This window comes from Mandrillus leucophaeus, unplaced genomic scaffold (genome assembly GCF_000951045.1).
Source record: "Mandrillus leucophaeus isolate KB7577 unplaced genomic scaffold, Mleu.le_1.0 Scaffold1176, whole genome shotgun sequence".
In the NCBI taxonomy this organism is placed as follows: Eukaryota; Metazoa; Chordata; class Mammalia; order Primates; family Cercopithecidae; genus Mandrillus; species Mandrillus leucophaeus.
Genome location: NW_012100054.1, coordinates 408,923 through 434,952, shown reverse-complemented (window position 1 = coordinate 434,952; position 26,030 = coordinate 408,923). Strand labels below are relative to the sequence as shown.

Here is a 26,030-nt window from a genome sequence, read left to right as displayed (position 1 = left end):
TTCAGCCAAAGAGCAGTCCATAATCTGCTTTTGGATTGGACTGTAGTGCCACATTTTTCTTGAAAGGTCAGAGGACAGCATCTGGGGCTGAAAGAGTAGCCAGAATGTTGGGGAAGAAATCCAGGCAGGGAGCTACAGAATTGAGGTGCAAAATATTCATATAAAATCTACTGAAATCTTTGACAGCTAAACTCTACATGTGTGGAGGAGAGCCCAGTTGGCCTGGCACAGAAGCATCAGCTGAAAAATGAAAGAACTGAAGAGAGATTACAGCTGCTGCCTGCTGCCAGGGAAACAGACTTTAAGTTTGAGTCTAGCCAAGTTAAATGCCTGCTAAAACAAAATCATTTTTATCAGAACACAACAGACTCTAGAGTATAATGTATCATGCATAATGTCCAGTCTATAGTTATGTAATGAAACAGGAAAAGTGTGTCCCTATTCAAGGACAAACGCAGTCAATAAGAACTGATCCCAAGGTAACTCAGATGTTGCAATTAGCAAACAAGTACTTTAAAGCTGCTATTACAAGTTTGTTTCAGGATTTATAAAGGGAAATATGTGCATAATAAACAAACAAATTGATAATCTCAGAAGAGAAACAGGGACTATTAAAAAATAGAGTAATTCTAGAGATAAAGGAAACAGGATCTGAAATTTTAAAATGTACCTGTTGTGCTCACAAGTAGATTGGAGATGGCAGAAAAAAAGAGTCAGTGAACTTAAATACAAATCACTCAATCTAAAGAAAAAGGAAGAAGATTGAAGAAAAAGAGCTCGAGAAACCAGTGAGACAATATCAAGTGGTCTAACATCTGTAATTTTTGTCCCAGAAGAAGAAAGTGATAATAAAGTTAAAAAAAATTTAAAGATATAATGACTTGACTCTGCTCAAATATGGTGGAGAACATCAACTTACAGAGTCACGAGGGGCTGGACACGGTGGCTCATGCCTGTAATCCCAGCACCTTGGGAACCCAAGGCAGGCAGAACACCTGAGATCAGGAGTTCAAGACCAGCCTGGCCAACATGGTGAAACCCCGTCTCTGCTAAAAAATACAAAAAAAATAGCCAGGCATGGTCGTGTGCTCCTGTAATCCCAGCTACTTGGGAGGCTGAGGCAGGAGAATCGCTTGAACCCGGGAGGTGGAGGTTGCAGGGAGCTGAGATTGCGCCACTGCACACCAGCCCGGGCAACAGAGCAAGAATCCGTCTAAAAAATAAATAAATAAAAATAAAAAAATAGAGTCAAGAGCATCAACACACTCCACAGGACAAATAAAAATGAAGCACCACCTATGCACCTATACACATTATAATTAAATTACAGAAATTTAAAGACAAAGAGAAAATCTTGGAATCAATCAGATGAAACTAAATTACATACGGAAGAACAGTAATAAGAATGATGGCTTCCATTTCATCAGAAACATTGGAAGCCAGAAGGCAGTGTCATAGTGGTGTTTTGTTTTGTTTTGTTTTGTTTTGTTTGAGACTGAGTTTCACTCTTGTTGCCCAGGCTAGAGTGCAGTGGCGTGATCTCAGCTCACTGCAACCTCCACCTCCCAGGTTCAAGTGATTCTCGTGCTTCAGTCTCTCAAGCAGCTGGGATTACAGGCGTGCGCCACCACGGCTGGCTAATTTTTCTATTTTTGGTAGAGACAGGGTTTCACCATGTTGGCCAGGCTGGTTTCAAACTCCCTCAGGTTATCTGCCCACCTCATCCTCCCAAAGTGTTAGGATTACAGGTGTGAGCCACTGTCCCTGGCCTGTCGTAGTATTTTTAAAGTGCTGGAATAAAACTGTCAACCACTATTCTATAGCCAGCCTTCAAGAATGTAAGTAAAATAAAGACATTTTCAGATTAACACTACAAATGTCTGAAAGACATTTTTATACTTGCACTAGTAGAAATATTGAAGAGAATTCCTCAGGTTGAGGGAAATGACCTTGTAGGGTAAAATGAAAGTAACAGAAGGAATGAAGGTCATTGGAAATAGTAAATATAAAAGGGCATATGTTTTTTCTTCTCTTCTCTTAATTTCTTTACATGTTTCTGTTCAAGACAAAAAAACCTTAGCACTGTGGTGTGGAATATATAGTGTGTGATGTAATATGTTTGACAACCAAAGAATGGACACATAAATGTAATTACACTGTTGCACATACATATACAACACATGGAGAAGTACAATATTAACTCTGAGTAAATTTTGATAAGTTAAACATTCATATTATAATCCCTAGAGAACCCATTAAAAATGCAGGAGTTATCACTAAAAGCCAAAAGCTTAAAATAGAATACTAAAATTATCCAACTAACCCAAAGAAGGCTGGAAGGAAAAATAGATGGAATAAAAGAAAGGTAAAACAAATAGAAAAAAATAGTAAATCGCACATTAAATCCAAGAAGATCAATAAATATATTAAATGTAAATTATTAAATACTCTGATTAGAAGACAGTTATTGTTAGAATGGATTGAAAAGTCGGACCCAGCTATATGTTGTCTACAAGAAAGCACTTGAAATACAAAAACCAAGTTGGTTGAAAGTAAAAGGAAAAATACGAAACTTCATTAAAATTAAAACTAATGCTTATAAAAAGACACGGTTACAAATACGAATAGGCAACCTACGGAATGGGAGAAGATACTCACAGAAATATCTGGTGAAGAACTTGTATTCAGAATATACAAAGAACTCATATAACTCAATGATAAAAAGATAAAGATTCCAGTAAGTATAAAAATTGGCAAAACACTTGGACACTTCACAAAGGAAGATATGAATGGCCAATAAGTGCATGCAAAACTACTCAGTATCTCTCATTAGTCATCAGGGAAATGCAAATTAAAATTACAGTGAGATGCCATTACTTACCTAACGTGTTGGCTAAAAAAACTGACACCATCAAGTGGTAGCAAGAATGTAAAGCAACCAAAGTGTTCTACTCAGAGAGGTGTAAAATGATACAGCCACTTGGAGAAAAGTTGCAGTAGTTTTTCATGAAATTAAATATTTACATCTACGCTTGGCCCAGCAGTTGCAGTCCTGGGTATTTATATAAGAGAAATGAAGATACATGTACAAAAAATGTGTACAAAACTGTTAATAGCAGCTTCATTCACAATAGTCCAGACTAGAAACAACCCATCAGCAGGAGAATGGGTGAACAAATTTACATGGAGCTGTAAAATTAAACTCATCTGATGCAGCTGGAAACCATCATTCTCAGCAAACTATTGCAAGAACAGAAAACCACATACTGCTTGTTCTCACTCATAGGTGGGAATTGAACAATGAGATCACTTGGATACAGGAAGGGGAACATCACACACCAGGTCCTATTGTGAGGAGGGGGGAGGGGGGAGGGATAGCATTAGGAGATATACCTAATGTAAATGCAGCACACCAACATGGCACATGTATACATATGTAAAAAACATGCACGTTGTGCACATGTACCCTAGAACTTAAAGTATAATAATAAAAAAAAAATTTAAACTCATCTACGGGGAAGTTTTTCAGAAAAGTAGTATAGAGAACTGGCAGGATGGGCAGGGATGCACAAATTTAGTGGGAAATGGATTCTGTATCATCATAGGAGTGTGGTTTACACAGGTATATCCATTTTTCAAATTTGTACAGCTAAGATTTGTGCATTTCAGAGTATGTGAATTTATCTCCCAAAAACCTGTAAAATAATAATAATAAAAGCAAGCCGGTGGTGGGGAGTGGGTAACAATGTAGATAGAATAATAGAATGATGGCAATTATTGTAATGGATTATGTAGGAGGACATTATATTATTCTACTTACTTTTGTATATACTTGAAATTTTTCATTAAATGGAGATTTAGAAATTATTCCAACCTCCATTTTCATAATACATTTTCTCAAATTTAGAAGTTTAAGAATGATTATATTCTGTGTCAAAGAAATATTCCATTAAAGTATAATTATTTTAGTTTCAGTTCAGTTTTTGTTATTTACATTCAAATAAAATTAAATTTAGAACTTCATATTAAAATAATTCTTACATTATTTCTGCCAACCTACAGGTACATGTGCAACTTATGAGTACAGATGCCTGAAATGTTATTTGTCACCTATTAAATGTGATTAGTTTTAGGTGGCTGAAACCAGGGGTTTGGGGGTAGATTTTTACTTTCTTCTTTATGCCTTCCTGTACTGCTAAAAATTTATAAATGTATTATTTTTACAAACCAAATTTATTCTTAAAACTTATTAAAGATATCTATATCTATATCTATATCTATCTATCTATCTATCTATCTATATATATATATAAAACATGTAAAGTTTTCTAGTAATGAGAGCTGTCTATATCAACTAATTCAAATTTTGTCCCTGGGTATTTACTAAATAGCAGTGCGTTGAGGAACCCTCACATCTCTATGATTATTTGAGCCTACAAGCTTTCTGAATGAGTGCAAATTCAAATGTTTTGTCTTCCTTGTCTAAGAAAAAAAAAAAAAAGAAAAGAGGCCCTGAGTCCACTTCTGCCCTCTCTTGTGCTGATATTCTATGTCAGGTAACGGAGATCATTCATTGTGTGTGTTGGGGGGTTATATATATAACCATATTTTTAAGAGAAAATGTAAGTGCTTCTGCCATTGCCTTTATTTACTGTACTCTCACCAAAGATCCCACATTCCTAATCTTCACCTGGTTGTATTGCTGTAACCTACATAAACTTCTGTGCTTTTTTCCTTGTTTAATACTTGAAGGGGATCAGTATTGTGGAGGACGCCTTGACAGACCTTCCGGCTCTTTTAACACCCCCAACTGGCCAGACCGGGATTACCCTGCAGGAGTCACTTGTGTGTGGCACATTGTGGCCCCAAAGAATCAGGTGAGATTCCCTGGAAGTGTAAAGAAAGCATGCATGTGTGAATTGCCCAGATAGTGGGAAGGGCCCACGAACTCTCAAGAGCCTCTGGTTGTGGGGTCTATTCGAGAGCTAAGGGATACAAGAAGAGGAAGGCTCCTGGACACACGTATTTCTTCATGCGAAAACCCCAGATTTATTTATTTATTTATTTATTTATTGAGACAGAGTTTCGCTCTTGTTGCCCAGGCTGGACTGCAATGGTGCGATCTCAGCTCACCGCAACCTCCGTCTCCTGGGTTCAAGTGATTCTCCCGCCTCAGCCTCATGAGTAGCTGGGATTACAGGCATGCGCCACTACGCCCGGCTAATTTTGTATTTTTTTAGTAGAGACGGGGTTTCTCCATGTTGGTCAGGCAGGTCTTGAACTCCCGACCTCAGGTGATCCGCCTGCCTTGGCCTCCCAAAGTGCTGGGATTATAGATGTGAGCCACCGCTCGTGGCCTAGCCTTTGCATTTTTTGACTTGCAAAGTCATAGATTTAATTTCCTGCTATATAATGACAATTTTCAAAACAGTTTTAAAAATACAAATGGTAAGCAAATGCCACATAGGATTGTTTAACCCTGTAGTGGATATTATAAGCAGCAGCAACTAACTGTGGGAGGATAAAAATCCCTGGGTCCATGGACATTTCAGGTTACCATTTGCTCACATCACAAACCCATCATGTCCATGTAATAGTTATCCTAGTCAGTAAATCAAAAAGTGTGGATGCTTTTCCTTAACAAAGCCAGCAAAAGCAAGCCACATTATCTCTTCAAAGAACACGCTGGTCTGCTTTAGGGTGTTTTTGGTTGTCTTTTAAAATAAAATATGTGCAGATTCCCCACAAAAAGCTTTATTCATTGTTCTAAAATAATCCACAGAGAAGGTCGACTTTTCTAGTATTTATTAATTTGTGGTTACATATACAACTTTTTACCCTTTCTGGGAACCACTTTCACATCTTAATTGCAGGAAAGAACTTAGCATAGAAACAGATGAAATCTACTTTCTGGACCATTAAAGATGACTTTATAAAAATTATTACTATTAGAAACACTATAGACTTTAATCCAAACACTATGAGTTAAACATTATGACATTGTTTTTAAAAAACTTTTCTAAATTGACCTTTCATATGGCTTTCACAGATACCGTTTGTCATATATTTCTTTTTTTCATAGAAAATTATTTAAGCTAATATACCATGCAAGTTAGTGATTTGAACATACACACAGACATAAACACTGATCATAATCCCAAAACTTGGTTTTATTTTTAAGAAGAAATATATGGCCATTTATTTAATAATGGAAGATTTTATAAGTCTGTTGAATGTTTTATAGTTTAAAGTAACTTTAAAAATTGTGTTTCTGAAACATTTAAACCTTTATGTATTTCTTGAAATTGTATCGATCATTTTCTCTGTAACATTTGTAAATATATTTGACCAAATAATTCCAACTTAATTATACTTGCAGATTATGGTTAAGCATCTCTTTTCACATTGTTCTTCCCTTTGATCATTTAAATTTTAAGTTTGATTTTTATTTTATTAATGTGATTTTTGGCTTCAGTCAGTTGAGTTCTTAATCACTGTGTTTGAAATCACTGGCAGTTTCTCAAAGGAAAGAAATATAATGGGAAAATTAAGTCCTAAATAGTTTCTATGCAAGGGAATTATTCTACTGAAGGAATTTTATTGGAATTTTCTTCTATTAAAGAATTACCTTACTTTCATTTGTTACCACGGTTCTTTTCTTTATCTTCTTCTTTACTTTTTAAAATCTTCTCTGCAAAAACTTTTGTGACTTACTTATTTATTTATTTATTTATTTTGAGACAGAGTCTCGCTCTGTCGCCCAGGCTGGAGTGCAGTGGCGCGATCTCGGCTCACTGCAAGCTCCGCTTCCCGGGTTCACGCCATTCTCCTGCCTCAGCCTCCTGAGTAGCTGGGACTACAGACAGCCACCACAACGCCCGGCTAATTTTTTGTATTTTACTGGAGACGGGATTTCACCGTGTTGGCCAGGATGGTCTTGATCTTCTTACCTCGTGATCCGCCCACCTCAGCCTCCCAAAGTGCTGGGATTACAGGCGTGAGCCACCACGCCCAGCCTTTGTGACTATCTAAGTAGAAAAAGTTCACCAATTTTTTTAATAACCTGGAAAGCATTTTATTAGTAAGTGGTGAGAAATCACTGGACCCAAAGAGGAAATATTTTAATACAATTTAAAGCCGCGTTAAGTATGAATAAGCATTATTCACCTGTCACTGGCACTGACTTTTTAAAAGGTAGTTCAGTATGAAGATACGCGGCAATTATGTTCAAAGCCAAAATTACCTTTGTGTCCATCTGTGATGCTGTTGCTATTATCATCTTCACCTGGAGTACTGTGTGTGCACCTTCTTTAGCTAATAGAAATTGATGCCCTTTATCTTCCCTAAAGTAGCAAGGAGGGTTCTTGCTCACTTGCTGCCCAGCAAGATTGGGTACCAGCTGTCGTAGGTAATAATAAATCCAGTGAGATTTCCTTTCATTCACATGTTGGAAATGTTCTTTTAAACATCTGCTTGTATGGGGAATGATTGATTGCCTATTTAATCAAAATTTCCTATTCACTTGAATAATTTGGGACACTATTATTGGTACTAGTGCAAAAAATTGAGAAATACTAAAAACCTAACACTGACTTTGTAGATCAGTGTTCCTATGCCACTTCTTCAAAAATAACCACACCCTGATTAGGCTGTGCACGGTATCACACATTTCAAACATACTTCAAGAAGACACTGCCGTCAATTCCACTTCCCTGAATAATTGGTCCTGAAAATTTGACTCCTTTACATCGGATAGAAATGTCAGCCTCCTTCCCTCAAAAGAGGAACAACTCTATCCACTCAGCTCACCTTCCTACACATATATGCACACACACTACTACTCCCTGACATACACTAATATAAGGAGCATCTTAGATAATACTGTTTATTTCTATTAGCTTCTATTAGGGTATGTAGACTCTTTTCCCACTACAACACACATCCAATTATCTAATTACAGTCTTGTTTTTCTCTTTTTCTTTTTTTCTGCAACTTTATTGAGTATAGTTGACAAGTGAAAATTATATATTTACTGTGTGCAACATTGTATTTTGATATATGTATACGTTGTGAAATGATTACCACAATCAAAGTAATTAACATATCCACCTCAAATAGTTATTCTTTTGTTTGTGTGTGGAGGGTGGTGGTAACATTTAAGATTTACTCTTGGTTGGGCATGGTGGCTCATGCCTGTAATCCCAGCACTTTGGGAGGCCGAGGCAGGCAGATTACTTGAGGTCAGGAGTTCGAGACCAGACTGGCCAACATGGTGAAATTCTGTCTTTACTAAAAATATAAAAAAATTAGCCAAGTATGGTGGCGGGCGCCTGTAATCCCAGCTACTCAGGAGGCTGAGGCAGGATAATTGCTTGAACCCAGGAGGCAGAGGTTGCAGTGAGCTGAGATCGTACCACTGCACTCCAGCCTGGGCAATAAGAGTGAAACTCTGTCTCCAAAAAAAAAAAAAAAAAAAAAATTTACTGTCGGCAATTTTGAAGTTTATTATACATTATTGTTGACTATAGTTACCATGCTGTACAATAGATCTCCGAAACCAATTATAGTCTTAAAGTAGGTTGCTAGCATTTCATAATGTTCCCATACTTTTGTAGCTGTAAGTGAACAGAATTCTTAACTTTAATATCCTAACTAGAGTTGATCTGAGTTTGAGATGATCTTTTGGAAAGATTACAATTAAAAGCAAAAGAATACCACAGTTGTTTTTTTTTAACTAAAGAAATATGCAACAAAAAGCATTTAAACATAATGCATACTTTTTTTACAAAGGAAAATTGTAGTATCCTCCAAATCTGGGGAGAGGAAGAATTCCATTTGAGGTTATTCAACAATGCTATTAATATTTGACACTTCTATTGTGCTTTCTCTAAAGCTTATAGAATTAAAGTTTGAGAAGTTTGATGTGGAGCGAGATAACTACTGCCGATATGATTATGTGGCTGTGTTTAATGGCGGGGAAGTCAATGATGCTGAAAGAATTGGAAAGTATTGTGGTGATAGTCCACCTGCGTAAGTAGCACCTGTTTATGTCATTAATAGTTTTATGGCTCTAAACTTGTTTCTTGTTCAGTTTCCCAATCACATTTATTTTCTGGAAAATTTTATGTTGTTGTTTTGTTAAATTATTGGGTCCTCTATTAATCAGTTCTTGCACTGATATAAAGAAATACCTGAGACTGGGTAATTTATATATAAAAAAAGAGGTTTAATTGGCTCAGGGTTCTGCACACTGTACAGGAAGCATGAGGCTTCTGCTTCTAGGGAGGCCTCAGGAAGCGTACAATCATGGTGGAAGGGAAAGAGGGAGCACACACATCACATGGCCTGAGTAGGAGCAAGGTCTGGGGGAGGTGCCACATGTTTCTAAATGACCAGAGAGCAGAGAGCTCACTATCGCAATGGCAGCATCAAGGGGGATAGTGTTAAGCCATGAGAAACCGCCCTCATGATCCAGTCATCTCCCAGCACACACGCCCCTCCTCAACATTGGGGATGACGTTACATTTGGGCGGGGACACAGATCCAAACCACTACAAGTCTCATAACCATGGAGTCGGCACCACCAACAAAGAATAGCCAACCCAGACCCTGAGACAACATTAACAGGAGTGTCAACAGCCAAACAGAAACAAGTAGAGCTGGTGATACCCCAGGGTAAGATGCAGAGCCAGGTACCTGGATACATCACTGCCCTGTAAGAATGAGATCAAGCATCAGAGTGGAATGGGAAAATTCTGAAAACAAGATAAAATAAAAACAACCAGGGGGCTGAGTACTGGGGATCCAGACAAGGAAACCCAGAAGTTTACGACAAACCCAAATGATTTTACCTTATCAGAGCTCTGTCCTGGACTGTTTGAGGCCTTATGCCTCCCCCTCACATTGCTATCCAAATTTTTGCTAAGTGGACCTTGAAGGCACCATGTATTTATTCAACAAACATTTATGGAGCCAAGAGTTCTGCCACTTAATAACTGTGTGACACTGAGCAAGTTACTTAACTCTGCTATATTCTGGTCCAATATATAACTGTATTTTGGTGCAAGATATTTCACAACTTCACTGACAATGTTAGTAAAAGCAACAGCTGAATTACTGCAGCTTGCCTTCAAGTCAGCATTATGCCAATTTAAATACCCTTTTCTACTCTGTTGCTTAAACATAATTAGATTATATGCATCACTTGATTTTATATGCATTACTATGATTTTTCATTGACATATTTGAGTTAAAGGAGGATATTTCCCTATTTCAATTCATTTACATTTACATTGATAATATTAAGGATGTTTTAATACATACAAGATAGTAGTTATAATTTAAGCATAACCATACCCAAATTTGGTTTACAGATGAATATATTAGAGAAGGGCCTATTTCTAAGCTCCTAATTATTTTCCCATTGCTGCTGTAACGAATTGCCACACATGCACCGACTTAAAACAGCACAAATGTATTCTCTTACAGTTCTGGAAGCCAGAAGTCTAAAGTCAATTTCACTGTACTAAAGTCAAGGTGTCAGCAGGGCTGTTTCCTTCTGAAAGCTCTGAGAGAGAATCTGTTTCCTTGGCTTTTTCCACTTCTAGAGTCTGCCTGCATGCCTTGGCTTATAGCCCTCTTCCTTCACTGGCGAAGCATATCACTTCAGTCACTGCTTCTGTCTCCTCTTCTTAGTCAAATCGCCCTCTTATAAGGACACTGGTTACATTTAGGGCCTACCTGGGTAATAAAGGACACTCTCCCCTTCTGGAGAGTCTTACCCACATCTGCAAAGGCCCTTTGCCATATAAAGAAACATATTTACAGGGTCCAGGGATTGGGATGTGGACACTTTTGGGGACCACCACACCCTATTGAAAGCCAACATATTCATCTATGTCTTCCTTTGGACCTTCTCCTTTTTTCCCTTGAAACTTTCCTCCATTAATTAACCCTCTTCTTTTTCTTCATGTTTATCCTCTACCTCCCTTTTTATACTTCCCCATAGCCTATAAACCTAAGTTCTCCCAAATTAAAAAAAAAAAGAGTTATCAATTCTGTTGACTCTGTCCTGCTCTAGCTTTTCTTCCATGTCTCTCCTCTTCATATCCAAATACCTTTAAAAAGTAATTTCAAGTTGCATTTTCTAGCAATATGCAAGATAAGATATCCTTAAAAACTTTTCATAAACACTAAGCAATGTTCCTTAAAGTTTAAGAAAAAATTTTGAAAACATTGCTGAGTTGGCAACAAATAAGAGAATTCGTCAGAGGTCAAAAGTAGTAAGAAGTCCAAAGCCAGAGAGAGAAGCACATGCTGAAGGTGGCAGCTCCCCCAGGGAATGTGCCAGTTCCTGGAGGCCTAGCACTTCATTCTAACAGACTGTGCTTGCGGACAAGAGACAAAGCTCGGGGTCTAGGCAAGGGGAGGTCGGAGCAAAGACCACAGCATGTATAGAAAAGGGACCCAGAGACGGTCTCTCTTCCTTAAGGGAGATAAGGAAAACTGGCTGTTTTTGCTTTGGCTTTTGGTGAAGGAAAGGATAGTCTCCGATGAGAATTTCTAACCAAAAACCAGCCAACATTTGGGGTTAGAATTTACACTACCTGACTGTCCCCAAAAAAACAGGTCAAGAATTTAGTTTAAAGCTTCCAAGTTGATAATGCCCACAGGAGCTGACAGATGAAAACACAAATCTCTGGAAGAATGCATCTGAACTTAAGCTTCAGAATCCTTATAAAGTTTCAAGGAATGTAAACTCCCAATCAAAAAATCACAAAACTGAAAGGAAAGCCAAGATAAACAGTCAGTAGAAACAAACATTATAATCAGACCCACAGAGATTATATATCTTAAAAATATTAGATACAGAATGTAAAATCATTATGCTTAAAGAAAGTCAATCAATAGCTTACAAAGTACAGGCCATTGAAAATATGACTAAGAAACAAGAATCTTTAAGAAATGATCGAACAGATTTAACAAGGAATCAAATAGAATTCCCAGAACAGAGACGTAATAATTTAAAACAAGAAACTTAGTACTTGTGTCAAATAGCTGATAAGACAGTTACAGAAAGAATTAGGGAATTGAGAAATATGTCTTGAATGAATTCAGTCTAGAGATTCTGAAGGAAATTTGATAATATAACATACCAGCAGACCCTCACTGCGTCCTCATGTACTGGACGCAGAAAGATAATGATCACAGAATAAAGGACTGACTTGCAAAAGGAAGCATTCCAAAGAAAATTTGAGCATAGGGTGAAGATATTAACTTTATAATATGCTAAAGAAAATGTGGATGTTAAATTTGGAATGACCTCTGAGAAAAGTAGAAATACGGTCTTTAACTTGCAAAACAGTGGAGGGAAACATGAAGTGACAAAAAATTCAGTGCAAAAGAAAGTAAGAAAAGAAAGAATGAGAAATATTTTCAAAAGCATGACAGAGCAGGCATGGTGGCTCAAGCCTATAATCCCAGCACTTTGAGAGCCTGCGGTTGGAGGATCAATTGAGCCCAGGTATTTGACACCAGTCTGGGCAACATGGTAAGATACCATCTGTACAATTTTTTTTTAAAAATTAACTGGGAATGGTGGCATGTACCTGTAATCCCGGCTACTCAGGAGGCTGAGGTGGAGGATCACTTGAGCCCAAGAGATCGAGGCTGCACTGAGCTATAATCGTGCCACTGCACTCCAGCCTGGGTGACAGAGCAAGACCCTGTCTCAAAAGACAAAAAACACAAAATAAGATGGTAGAAATGTATCTACCATCTAGATAGATATACAGGTATATCTAAAAATATACCTGTAATCAATATAAATACAAATGGACCAAATAATTAATAGAAAACAGTGTTATACTAAATAACAAAACAAAGTCCAGTTATATGTTGTTTATAAGACACATCCCCCAAAATAAAAACAGAGAGTTTGAAAATAAAAGGATGTAAAAACTGTTAGAAGCAAACACTAATTGAAGAAAAATTGGCATAGCTTCATTGATATCAGGAAAAAATCAATTTTAGGCAGAAAGCATTACCAGAAATAGTTGCTATATAAATGATAAAAGATCCAGTTTATCAGGCAGGTGTAATAATTGTAAAATTGTAAAATTGTAAACTTTACAAGTTTACAATTTTATGAAGCAAAAAAATTATATGAAGCAAAAAAATTAAAAAAAATTAAGAAAGGCAGACCTACAAAGTTCATTATTATAGTTGAGATTTTTAACACATCTCTTTCAATAATTAACAGATTAACTGTTAATGAGAGAAAGATGGGAAATTAGGAGGTAGAAGATTTGAAAAACAATGAACAGGCTTGGTCTAATAGACAAGTAGAGAACACTACATCCAGCAACTGGAGAAACTAGTTTTCTCAAGCAAAAATGGACACAGGAGAAAGAAAAAGCCATATTTGCCAAATGATCACTAAAGAAATTTAATCAGTAGTTAGAGGTTTTCCTGTCAAGGAAGGAAAAGTTCTGACAGATATTTGAGATACAGACATTTCTAATACTGCACAGAATCTTCCAGAGAAAAATAGGGATTGTTCCACCTCTAATTTTATAAAGCTAGTATGAACCTGACACCAAAAACAAGGTAAGGACAGTACAAGAAAAGAATATTAGAAACCAATCTCATTTATCAGTATGATAAAAAAGAAATCTTGAAACAAAAAACTTGGCAAGCCAAATTTAGCAATGTATCAAAAAATACTCTGTGACTAGGAATTCAAGGTTGGTTTGAATTTAGAAACTTTATTAATTTAACTTTGTACCTTACCAGATTAAAGTGTGACTTGTGGACTTATAATGGAAACGTCATTTTATTCACAAATATTTTTCTTAAATAGCTGGAACTTAAAAGTTTATATATTTTAAACATATATTATTTTAAAAGCACTAAAAATGTTGTTCAGGAATAAGTATAAAAATATGCCTTAATAGGGAAAATTATAAAACCTTGCTAAAATATATTTTAAGAGACCTAAATAAATAGAGCTATATACAATGCTCATGAATAGGAAGACTCAATATCATTTAAAAATATTAAAAATGGTTTTCCATTAAGCCTAGCAGTCTAATTCTAAAATGTGCATGGGATTGCAAGGGAATAGGAAGAAGGGGGCAAAAGTAAGACAGTTCTGAAGGAGAAGAACCTGGCAGGAAGACTTGCTTTACCATGTATGGAACCTTATCAGAAAGCTGTTATAATTAAGACAGTGTGGTTTTAAAAGAATGATGGGCAGACTGGCTAATTAAACAACAAGGAGATGCCAGAAACATATCCACATGTGTCTGCGGATTGGGCCTGTCACAGAGAACCATCAGTCAGCAGGAAAAGGATGGCCTCATTGAAAAATGGGGCCTAGACTATTTTTATTCATATGGAAAAATGAAATTATATTCATAGCTAATACCACGCAAAAAAATCAGTGACAGATGGATTAGAAACTGAAATGAGAAACTTAGATGAGAATTTCTGTTCATCAGAATCTACCTGAAAGAGAGGGAGAAGAAAAGGTACAGATGGAAACATTTATAACATACATTTGACAAAGGCCTAGGTTCCAGAATGTATTAAGAAATCCTAAAAATTAATAAGGAAAAGATGACCACCCAGTAGGAAAAAAAAATAAAGGGGGTAAAAGACATGAAAAGGCATTCCCAAAAGAAGAAAACTGCATAGTAAATAAACCTTTGAAAGGTGTGTAAATTGGTATGACCACTTTTGCACCGCAAGACATATACACGAATGTTCTCAGCAATATGGTTTGTAATGAGGGTGGGAGAGAGTAAATAGCCCAATGTTTATCAACAAGAGAATTTTTTTTTTTTTTTTTTTTTTTTGAGACGAAGTCTCGCTCTGTGGCCCAGGCTGGAGTGCAGTGGCCGGATCTCAGCTCACTGCAAGCTCCACCTCCCGGGTTTACGCCATTCTCCTGCCTCAGCCTCCCGAGTAGCTGGGACTACAGGCGCCCGCCACCTCGCCCGGCTAAGTTTTCGTATTTTTTAGTAGAGACGGGGTTTCACCGTGTCAGCCAGGATGGTCTTGATCTCCTGACCTCGTGATCCGCCCGTCTCGGCCTCCCAAAGTGCTGGGATTACAGGCTTGAGCCACCGCGCCCGGCCAACAAGAGAATTTTTAAATTGTGTTATAGTGCACACTATATAGCAATGAAAACAGTGAATGAATCTCATAATGTTGAATTTTTTTAATATGTTATGAAAAACAGTTATAATGTTGAATGAGCTTTTTTTTTATTATTTAAAAAAGAAAAAAAAGGCTGAGTGTTGTGGCTCATGCCTGCAATCCCAGCACTTTGGGAGACAGAGGTGGGTGGATCATTGAGCTCAGGAGTTCGAGACCAGCCTGGGCAACATGGTAAAACCCTGTCTCTCAAAATACAAAGCAATTAATGTCACCTGGTAGTGCATGTCTGCCTGTAATCCCTGCTACTTGGGAGGCTGAGGTGGGAGGATCCATTGAACCCGGAAGACGTAAGTTGCAGTGAGCCAAGACCACGCCACTACACTCCAGTCTGGGCGACAGAGTGAGACCTTGTCTCAAAAACACAAAACCAAAAAAGAAAAATGCACACCATACCCTTTCATTTATGACATTTAAAAACATGCAGACCTATACAACATATCGCATAGTGATGCATATGTGTGTGATAAACCTATAGCTAAAAACAAGAAAATGAGAAGCACAAAATTCAGGGTAGTGGCTGCCTCCACGAAGGTGGAGGAGGGGCGGCACCGGCGGCCGCTGTTAAGCATCACTCATTTACCAGGGGTTTGACTGGAAGAGCTTGGCTGCCGGCTCACCGACTAACACTTCTATCCAGAGGGATATTTTTCACAGTTAGAATACTTCTGGGTTAGAGCAGTGTAGAAAATGAGAAAACCTGTTTGGGGAGCTTTTCCCTGTTACAATATGAACAGGAGGAGCACTGGGGATAGGTAGACGGTACCCCATCATACTTGGTTTGATTCAATGTAGATCAATGCCATTGAATTCTGTTCAGAAATATTGATTACTCCCCAGCTAGGTGCTGGGCACCTGGAATACAAAGATAAATTCAAACTGCAAAGATAAGTACTGGGAGGGAACAAAACCAGGCAGATAAGTAAATTGGCTAATGAATGTCCTGGGTGGGTTTCTGAGTTCTTTGGCCCAGTCTGGACAAGTGATTAGGGAAAGCTTTTGAAAGGAGAGTGTGCCTCTCGAAGATGAGTGTTGAAGGAAGAGTTGGAGTTAGAGAGAGCAGGGAGGACAGGCTCATCTCAAGCAGAGGTAACTCCATTAATAAAGATACACAGGAGAGATGTATGTTATTTCTGCAGACAAAACCTTGAGTTGGGGCCTCTATAGAGATGAGGCAGGAGGGTTGAGTTGGCTTCCGTGTGCTGCAGAGATGGTAACGCTCAACTGAATTTAAGCCAGGCGTGACAGGACCAGAGGCTCTAGAACCCCCGTCCTAGACAAGGTGAGCAGGGAGGCTAGTTTGGAGGCTGTTGCAATGGTTCAGGTAAAGTTGAGGAGGTAGAGAAGGGTGGTAGAGATGAAGAGGAGGATGTGGATCAAGAAATATTTAGGAGGCAAAATTGGCAGGACATGGTGTTTGGTTGGCAGTAGTGACTGAAGGACAGGATGGCTATGGAATGATAACTGAGCCAGCTAACAGTAACTGGCTCTATACGACATGAAACAGCATCTCAGTCCGTTCTTGGAATTGCCAGTGTAGAGCGGATCTAAGTGAAATTTCCTCTTATCTGCCTAGTGATTTATAACAATTTGCAGATGTAACATGGCCCCCAGTACATTTGTGGCACTGTGGTTCTGTCACATTTATCCTAAAGCTCAGTTGCAGCAGAACAAAAATATGTCTTTGTTCCTAAAATATTCTTCCTTGAGAAAATTCAGTTTCCAATAGAAAAGGCAGTGAATGATCATATAATTATAACATCGTGTCTAGAAGGCTGACCTGATTGACTCTTTCCTTTGCTGCTTATAAGTGCTTTTTTTGTAATTTTATTTAAACAAAATTAACATGTTTTATTTGTAATTGTAGGTGAGAATTGTGTTTAGTGCATTGTTTTTATTTATTTAATGGAAGTGTTTTTCAAAAGCATGATAGAATATTTTCATAAAAGGCTTGAATCTCAGAAGCATTATTTAAATAACCTGATCACTTTTGTGGCTGGAACTGTCTTAGTCCGTTTTGTGTTGCCTGTAACAGAATACCTGAAACTGAGTAATTTATAAAGAAAAGTAATTTCTTTATTATAGTTATGGAGGCTGAGAAGTCCAAGGTCAAGGGACCACATTTGGGGAGAGCCTTCTTGCTGGTGGGGACCCTTCGCAAAGTCCCCATGTGGCACAGGGCATCCCATGGCAGGGGGGGCAGAGCGTGCTCATTCAGGTCTCTTGTCTTATAAAGCCATCAGTCCCACTCCTGTGATTACCCATTAATCCATTAACCCACTTATCCATTAATCTATGAATGGATGAATCCATTCTTGAGGGCAGAGCCCTCATGACCCAGTCACCTCTTAAAGGTTCCATTTCTCAATATTGCTCCACTGGGCATTAAATTTCAACATGAGTTTTGGAGGGGACAAGTAGTCAATCCATAGTAAGCTATAACTGTAGATCACAAAGCTCACTTTTTGATTCATCCCATCCCCTGGCTCAGAAGGTTATATTCAGGATGGAAAAGATAATGCAGTTTTTCTAACTGGTTGGGTCAGGTAGATCTACCCTCTCTGCCACCCAACCCCACTCAGCATAGCTGACAGTAGGAAAAAAAAACAAAAGAGGGGCCTTATTATTTGCTGTCCACGATGCGTAAGAAGTGATTGGCTGAGAAGATGTCTCAAAAAGGTGTTCAGTCAAACCACTGGGTAATTCATTTAAATAACTTGTTAACTTTTTTCTACTTCTAAATTAGTTTTTAAACAGAATTCATCAGACAGCATTTTTTTTTTTTTACTATTGTGTAAATAACAATAGCAAACCTTAAATGAAACTATCTTGTGTAATGTAGTAATCCCCTAAGATTTAAGAGAACTTTCGAGCCTCAGTTATCATTTCTACTTAATCTTTAGTGCCAGCTAACCAGGAAGCTCCTAAAATTAGAGCTCTTAATCAGTGATGCCGTTCATGAACACCAAAACACATTCATCACTTTCTTTTTTTTCCTTTGCAGCATTTTGCTAAAGGAGATTATAATAGAAATGTTTCCATTTCAGGCATACCTAAGAACTGCCATTGAAAATGAAATGGAAGTCCTTTGCATGGCTTTCTTAGCCCAGAGTGGATAGAAAAGATAATCAGCCCACTGAGTTAATCCCTCTGGCTGCGTCTTTACAGGGTGTGGGAATTTGTTCACCAGATTTGTTCATTTTATGCTCTGTAGCCAACATATGGCAAACCCAGGCCAGCTTGAACGCAAGAGTCTTAGTTCAAAGAATCTGCCTTTTCCCAATCAGGCAAATCATGAGGTGCTTTTTGAAAACCAGCCATGTCCCACTGGGCAGGAGTTATCTGGTCCTGGGTTCAAGTTCTGACTCTCCCAACATACTAGCTGTAGGGCCTTGAATAAATCACTTGAACTCTCTGAACTTCAGTTGCCTATTCCATAAAAAAGAGATAAAAATAGGGTTGTTGTGAAGGTGGAATGTGACAATTCACATAAAGCACAGTGCCTAGCTGTGCAAACACTCAGTAAATGTTAGCTATTAGAATTGGTATTTTTAAGCGTTTTAACTTTTAAGTTTAAACAACTGGTAATTCTATTGTCAGAAGTATGGAAAACTAGAAAATTTTACATTTTCAGAGAGGCACCACTTTTAAGTATTTATGTATATGTTTAAAAACACATTTTTCTTTTTTTAGGCCAATTGTATCTGAGAGAAATGAACTTCTTATTCAGTTTTTATCAGACTTAAGTTTAACTGCAGATGGGTTTATTGGTCACTACAAATTCAGGCCAAAAAAACTGCCTGCAACTACAGCACAGCCTGTCACCACCACATTCCCTGTAACCACAGGTAAGTTTTTCTGTTTGGAACTTTGTGCAAAAACTTTAGGAGTATAAGAAGAATTCTTTTAAAGTAGAAAAAAAATAAGAGAAAGATACTTGAAATTAAAGTTAAATAGGATGAAAGCTTTGGTAAGAGAATAATATGACTGCATTAATGAAAGAAAGGTATACGGGGTAAGAATGCTTATAAGCTAATAGTTTTTAAATATCAGGTAAGAAAATTATGACCATTGAACAATGACTAGGAAGCCTATTATAAGCACAGATCATTCTAAGCCTAGGTTTCCATTTCTGGAACTGACAAAATTGTCGTTTGCTTTCTATTACATAGAATTGTGATATTTTAGGTTGAAGTTTTAGGGCCTTGCTGTCTGTTTTTCATAGTCTGCCAATGTTTGGTTTTGATTTTTTTGTTTTGTTTTTTTTGTGTGTGTTTGTTTTTTTTGCTTCTCAGCGAAATGTCATAAAATGTTATTTATTTATTTATTTATTTTCAAATCGGAGTAAATTAAACAACAATATTCAACGAAGTACAGAGGCTGGTTGGGAAACTGGCCTGGGTGCTGAGGCATGATGTAGGGAGGCAGGGTCTCTGTAGCTAGTACCTGGCCTATCAGCTCCACCCCCTGGGATTTCAGGCCTCAGATCTAAAAATCCAAATCTAGGGAGGAGGGGGAAAAGCAGGAAGGAAAGACTGAAGGTTAAGATATAAAATAGGCTGAAATAAGCCCAGCTTTATTGCCCACATTTTCCATGTACACCCAGGCTGGGGCTGAGTACAGGCAGGCGCCTCTGGGTCTAACGTTTCCTCTCACTCCGCAAGTGCGCCACCGTGTGGTCTGGACGTGTGCTGCCTCATTGTAACTGCTGTATTTCTCTAGCTCAGCTCAATAAGCCTTGGTGTCCATGTTCTTTCCAGTGAATTATCTGGTCACACCCATTGAGCTAGTGGTTCCCCTGCTTTTATCTCCATCCTGAACTTTCTCTGAAATCGCAAGCATGGATTTGTAATTCTCTCCCGGACACAATGTGACTGTAGCTGTTTAAATGAAAGCATATACAAACTTGTTTTTATCACACTATTTTCTGCCTCAAACCTACTTCTCCACTTATTTTCCCAAGCACGTCCGCAGCATCAGTAGCCTCACTCAGGGTCATCTTTTATACCCTCTGTCTTTTCTCCCGACCTCATGCCCCGCCCCGCTCCCATCACACCGAGTAGACCATGTTGTTCTTCCATTAAATGTATAGTCTACAGCTATGCTATCCAATATGGCAGCCACTGTGAGCGCTTAAAATGTGGCTATGATATTGGGGAACTGAATTTCTAATTTAATTTTAATGAATTTAAAATTGAAAAGCCTCATGTGACTAGTGACTACCAGACTGGACCACATGGGAGCCCAAACCTCTTCCCGTGGTATGTCAGACCCTTCACACTTTGTCCCCAGCCCCTCTTTCTAGTTTCATCTTCAGGCCTTGCCAACTCTCTCCTATGCTCTAAGTATTTTTACTTTTATCCTATGTGTGGGGGAAGCTGTTGATGGGTTTAAGCAAAGTTCAGGATTAGTTTCACATTTTACAAAGATCACTGTGGCCACTGCCAGGTAAATGAATCGTAGAAGTCCAGTGGGTCATCAGAATCTCGTGCTGGTCCAGGTGAACTGTGCTACGGCACAAATTCAAAGAGAGTCAAGAGATGAGAGGGACAGTGACAGCCCTTGGTGATTCATTGGACTAGGGAGGTCAGGGAGGTGTCAGGAATACCTCCCAGGTCCCGGGCTTGCACAGCTGGAGTGATACTGCCACTGTTCACTGAGGTAGAGAACTGGATTTGGAGGTGGATTTATAAATTAGGCAGTGGCTTTGTTGGGTTTGAGGTGTCTGTGAGATTTTCCAGTGGATATGCTAGCATAGGGATACATGGGTCTCCAGACCAAAAGAAAGATTTTTTTTTTTGTTTTGAGACGGAGTTTCACTCTTGTTGCCCAGGCTGGAGTGCAGTGGCACGATCTCAGCTCACCGCAACCTCCACTTCCCAGGTTCAAGTGATTCTCCTGCCTCAGTCTCCCGAGTAGCTGGGATTACAGGCATGTGCCACCAAGCCCGGCTAATTTTGTATTTTTAGTAGAGACGGGGTTTCTCCATATTGGTCAGGCTGGTCTCGAACTCCTGACCTCAGCTGATCCACCCTCCTCGGCCTCCCAAAGTGCTGGGATTACAGGCCTGAGCCACCACGCCCGGCCATCCAAAAGAAAGATTTAAGCCAGATTTAAATTTAAGAGTGACCCATCACCCACAACCCGGGCCACAACACACCCCTCGCCAAGGTGGTCTTCTGGGATCCGTACCGGTTAAAGAAGTGGGTGGAGCTGTTCACTGCTGCCGAGGGCATTCACACGGACTAGTTTGTGTATTGCGGCAAGAAGGCCCAACTCAACATTGGCAGTGTGCTCCCTGTGGGCACCATGCCTGAGGGTATGATCATGTGCTGCCTGGAGGAGAAGCCTGGAGGCCGTAGCAAGCTGTCCTGGGCATCTGGGAACTATGCCACCATTATCTCTCACAACTCTGAGACCAAGAAGACCCGTGTGAAGCTGCCCTCTGGCTCCAAGAAGGTTATCTTCTCAGCCAACAGAGCTGTGGTTGGTGTGGTGGCTGGAGGTTGCCGAATTGATAAACCCATCTTGAAGGCTGGCTGAGCCTACCACAAATATAAGGCAAAGGGGAACTGCTGGCCACCAGTATGGGATGTGGCCATGAACCCTGTGGAGCATCCTTTTGGAGGCGGCAACCACCAGCACATCGGCAAGCCCTCCACCGTCTGCAGAGATGACCCTGCTGGCTGCAAAGTGGATCTCACTGCTGCCCGCCAGACTGGACGTGTCTGGGGAACCAAGACCGTGCAGGAGAAAGAGAACTAGTGCTGAGGGGCCCAATAAAGTTTGTCTTTATGCCAAAACAAAAAAAAAAAATTAGGAGTCATCAATACATAGATAGTTGAAACAATGATCAAGAACGAGATGACCTAGAGAGAGATTGAGGGCAGGAGGAGGAGACGAGCTGAGATTAACCCTCTAGTAACTTCCAGCTTTTAAAAGAGAAGGTTACACTGGCCAAGGAGACTGAAAAGGAGTGGCGAGGGAGGAGGGAGGAGAACTGGGAAGATGTGTCCTGAAAGCTGAAAGCGGTGGAAGGAATGTTTCAAAAGGGGGTGATCAGTGAGTCAAGCGTTGGTGAGACTTCCAGTAAGGGAGGACTACAATGTGTCCATTTGGTTTCATGACATGGAGGCTACTGGAGACGCCAGCACAATCTATGTAAGTGGTGGTGTGCTGGCAGAACCCGGACAGTGTGTGCTGAGGGGAGTGTGGAACACGGCAAATTGAAATAGGAAATTCAGTAGCTCATTCCCCAAGTTCGGCCTTAAAGAAGAAGGAGAGGCTTTGAGAGTCTTAAAGCTGCTTATGTTGATGGGAGTAACTAGCAAAGAAGAAGAAGGCAATGGCAGACGGAAGCAATAAACTGAGAAGGAAAGTTTCGATAAAGGTGCGAGGGGCTGGCTCCAGAGGACTCACAGAAGACACGACTCCAGGTCGGAGGAGGTGGCCCCTCTCTCGGAGGAGGAAGAGAGATGGTATAAAGATGACTTGGAGGTTTGGTGGGGATCTTGAGGACATTTTCTGCTATGCTTCTCTTCTTCCTGGAAAATAGGCAGGGTCACCTCTGAGAGGGAGAAGGGAGTGGCAGCACGGGAGGTTAGGAGAATGAGAAAGAATTTGAAAAACCGCTGTGGAGAGTAGGCTGATCTCCAGCCTGTCACTCTGCTGAAGGCCCATTTGTGTAATCAGTTGTCTGAGGGCAGGCACAGGAAAAACAGATTTCTCTGCAGATTCATACAGGGCTAAAGGACAGAGGGGAAGGGACCTTAAGGCATTGTGTAGAAAATGATTGAAATAATGGACCATGGAAATGAAATTGAATTGCTGAGGAGGTAAAGACAGGCCAGGGTTGATGGGTTGGGAAAAATGAGAGCAGCCAATGTGTTGAACCATCAAAGATGGAAGAAAATGTAGTCATAGAGTAATTAAATAAATAAGCTTGAAGGGGAGAACGCTGGATGCCAGCAGGTCTAAATTTGACAGACTGACAATGAACAGCCATAGCATGAAGACATCCGAGGCTGGAACTGAGTGTCTAGGAAAGTCCCTGGCGTAGATGAAGCCGCGGGACTGCGGGGTCAGGCATGGGAGGGTGAACCCACAGAAACAATCTCGGGAACACAGGCAGGGAGGGCCGAGAACCGGGGACCAGCTTTGTGAGTGAAGGGCAAGGAGACAGGTGACAGTTAAAATGAGGAGGGGAAGGAGAGAGCCAGTGACTTGCAGGCCAGACAGCAGGCCCCACCAAAGCAGGAGAAGGGCATGTGGGACACCCACCCCACTTCCAGACTGACCTTCTGAGGCTGAGAAGCAACTGGTTCCCAATGGGCCCAGGAAAGGGCTCGCCATCAGAGACACCACAACGTTTTGACTTGGTTAATTGAGTAAATTTAATTCTGTAAATTCACAGCTGAAGCGAGTTTCCCAACTTCTGGAACAGTGGTGTGACTCTTCCCTTCCAGACACCTTCTGAGCTCTTTCTGTGTCTCTCTCTTTTTAAAAATGCATATGTAAGCTATTATATGTATTTTAACATTAAATTACATATGTTTTAATATTGCTATCTGCTTCAGATTCTTTTTGGATTTAAGTAGGGGGTACAGGCTGGGCGCTGTGGCTTATGCCTATAATCCCAGCACTTTAGGAGGCCAAGGCAGGCAAATCACCTGAGGTCAGCAGTTCAAGACCAGCCTGGTCAACATGGCGAACCCGAGTCTCTACTAAAAATACAAAAGTTGACCATGTGTGGTGGTGCACACCTGTATACCCAGCTACTCTGGAGGCTGAGGCAAGAGAATCGCTTGAACCCGGGAGGCAGAGCTTGCAGTGAGCTAAGATCACACCACTCCCAGAGCGAGACTCCATCTCAAAACAAACAGATAAATAATAAATTAACAGAGGAGTTGGTGGGGCCTGTTGGAAGAGCAATATTACAATTGCGGATATTCACCCAACAAGGGCAATTCTGTTATCGTGGTTCTGTTTAGTTTTTCCTAGCATATTGTCACACAGAAAGAAATAATTAGCAACTATTTTTGAAACAGTTTTAAGATGATTATGAGGATGAACTATTTTCACGTTGTTAACCCAGGGTTTCTCAGCCTTGGCACTGTTTATATTTTGGGCCAGATCCTTCTGTGTTGCGGGGACTGTCCTTTTCTCTGTGGGATGTCAGCAGCGTCTCTGGCATTTAGCCACTAGATGCTAGCAGCACCCTCTAGTTGTGATAACCAGAAATGTTTCTAGATATTGCCAGATGCCTACTGGGGGCAGCATCACCCGTACTTACTCGTACTTAAGAACTGCTGTGTTTTGTCTGTTTGGTTTACTTTTAAGTTTGTCTGCTTCTTAGTTCTTAAGACCCTTATAGCCAGTGCCAGGCTCAAAATAAGTATTTAGTGATTGGTTGCATCTAATTACAGATGTAACACACTTTAAACCTATACTACTCATGTTGAGGCAATTGCATATTTTAAGGACGTCCTCAGGGGAACACCCTAGGATTCCTTTTGTAAAGTGAGGGATTAAGCTACATTCTGTGAGTTCCAATTTGTTGTTCTGGGTTTTTCTAAACAGGGCACACACTCAGAGTATGTCTATATTTTCTTATAGTGTTAGTTTTATATAAAGGAAGAAGAGAACAGGGCTACATTTGTGCTATCTTTGATCTCAGGTTTAAAATTCAGTAGAGGGTATTGAGTTGCCCTGGTGAAATTAGAGCAGTAGTTGGTAGCATGGAGAATGTATTTTGCATGGTTTTAAATTTTTTCTTCGCAGTGATAGATTGGTGGCTCAGGGAAATAAATGATAAGTTTAAATGGGTGGATTCAGAACTAAAGACCAGTTATGCTTGAATTCATTTTTCCTGAAACTTATGTCTTCTTTGAATTAAGGTTTAAAGCCCACTGTGGTCCTGTGTCAACAAAAGTGTAGACGGACGGGGACTCTGGAGGGCAACTATTGTTCAAGTGACTTTGGTAAGAAAGAAAAGCCAGTCTTTTTCTCTTTAACCAGAAACTTGAGGCTGCATGCTTCATCTCAAAGGAATTCCTATGAATTTATGGCGAAGGGTCAGTAACACCGCTCGTTTATCCAAGAAAATACCTGCCTGTACACGAGAATGGTCAAATTGTTAGATTTCACAGCTGAGAAAAATATGGATTTAGAAAATATACTTTTTTTCATATAAGTTTAATAATTTGGGTCTTGTTACATGGTACTGCCACACTGCATATTCTGGCTGACTATTCCTGCAAAAAACCTATATACTTTTTTCCTTACATATTTTTCATATGCAGAGTATTTTTTCACACATCTGTACTTCAACTTAAGTAAATTAGAAACATACCCAAGCTTATATTCAGAAGCTGGCCTCCCTCAGAAGAAATTCAAGTATTTCCCCTGTACTGCCTTTCCAAAGTACTGAAGCAAAAGTTGGGAATCTGGAGTCCATTTGGAAACTCTTACAAACTGGAACCTGAGGAGGTATTCTTTAAAGATTTAGAATTTTTAAGAGTTTTTCCAATGGAAAAATTGCACCATCTATGAAAGCTACTTCAGAGCAAAAGATATAAAACTTAATTATCTCGGTTATTTTTTAAGTGGCTTAAAAGGAACATTTAAGACAAATCTGATCAGGAAGAGCAAGTTGCTATGGCCTGAATAGGTTTCCCCAAACCAAACTTCCCCAGAGAGGCTTTGCTTGCTTTTTCTGTGCCTTGAAGTGACTTCTGTAGTCCAGACGAGCTGTATCATAGTGAAGGTGTGAAGACACTGAAGACTCTGGGGCCCTAAGCCTTACTAGAGTT

The 26,030-nt window shown here is 39.6% G+C and overlaps 1 protein-coding gene across 1 annotated transcript in view; it reads left to right on the top strand.

Annotated features, from left to right (window-relative positions):
• Positions 1-26,030, top strand: part of PCOLCE2 (procollagen C-endopeptidase enhancer 2) — a 72,290-nt gene that overhangs the window by 41,302 nt on the left and 4,958 nt on the right. The window contains exons 4-7 of the mRNA XM_012001296.1: positions 4,753-4,877; positions 8,894-9,030; positions 18,913-19,067; positions 25,116-25,199. Of these exons, the coding sequence (XP_011856686.1) occupies positions 4,753-4,877; positions 8,894-9,030; positions 18,913-19,067; positions 25,116-25,199 (501 nt within the window). The remainder of the gene's footprint in view (positions 1-4,752; positions 4,878-8,893; positions 9,031-18,912; positions 19,068-25,115; positions 25,200-26,030) is intronic.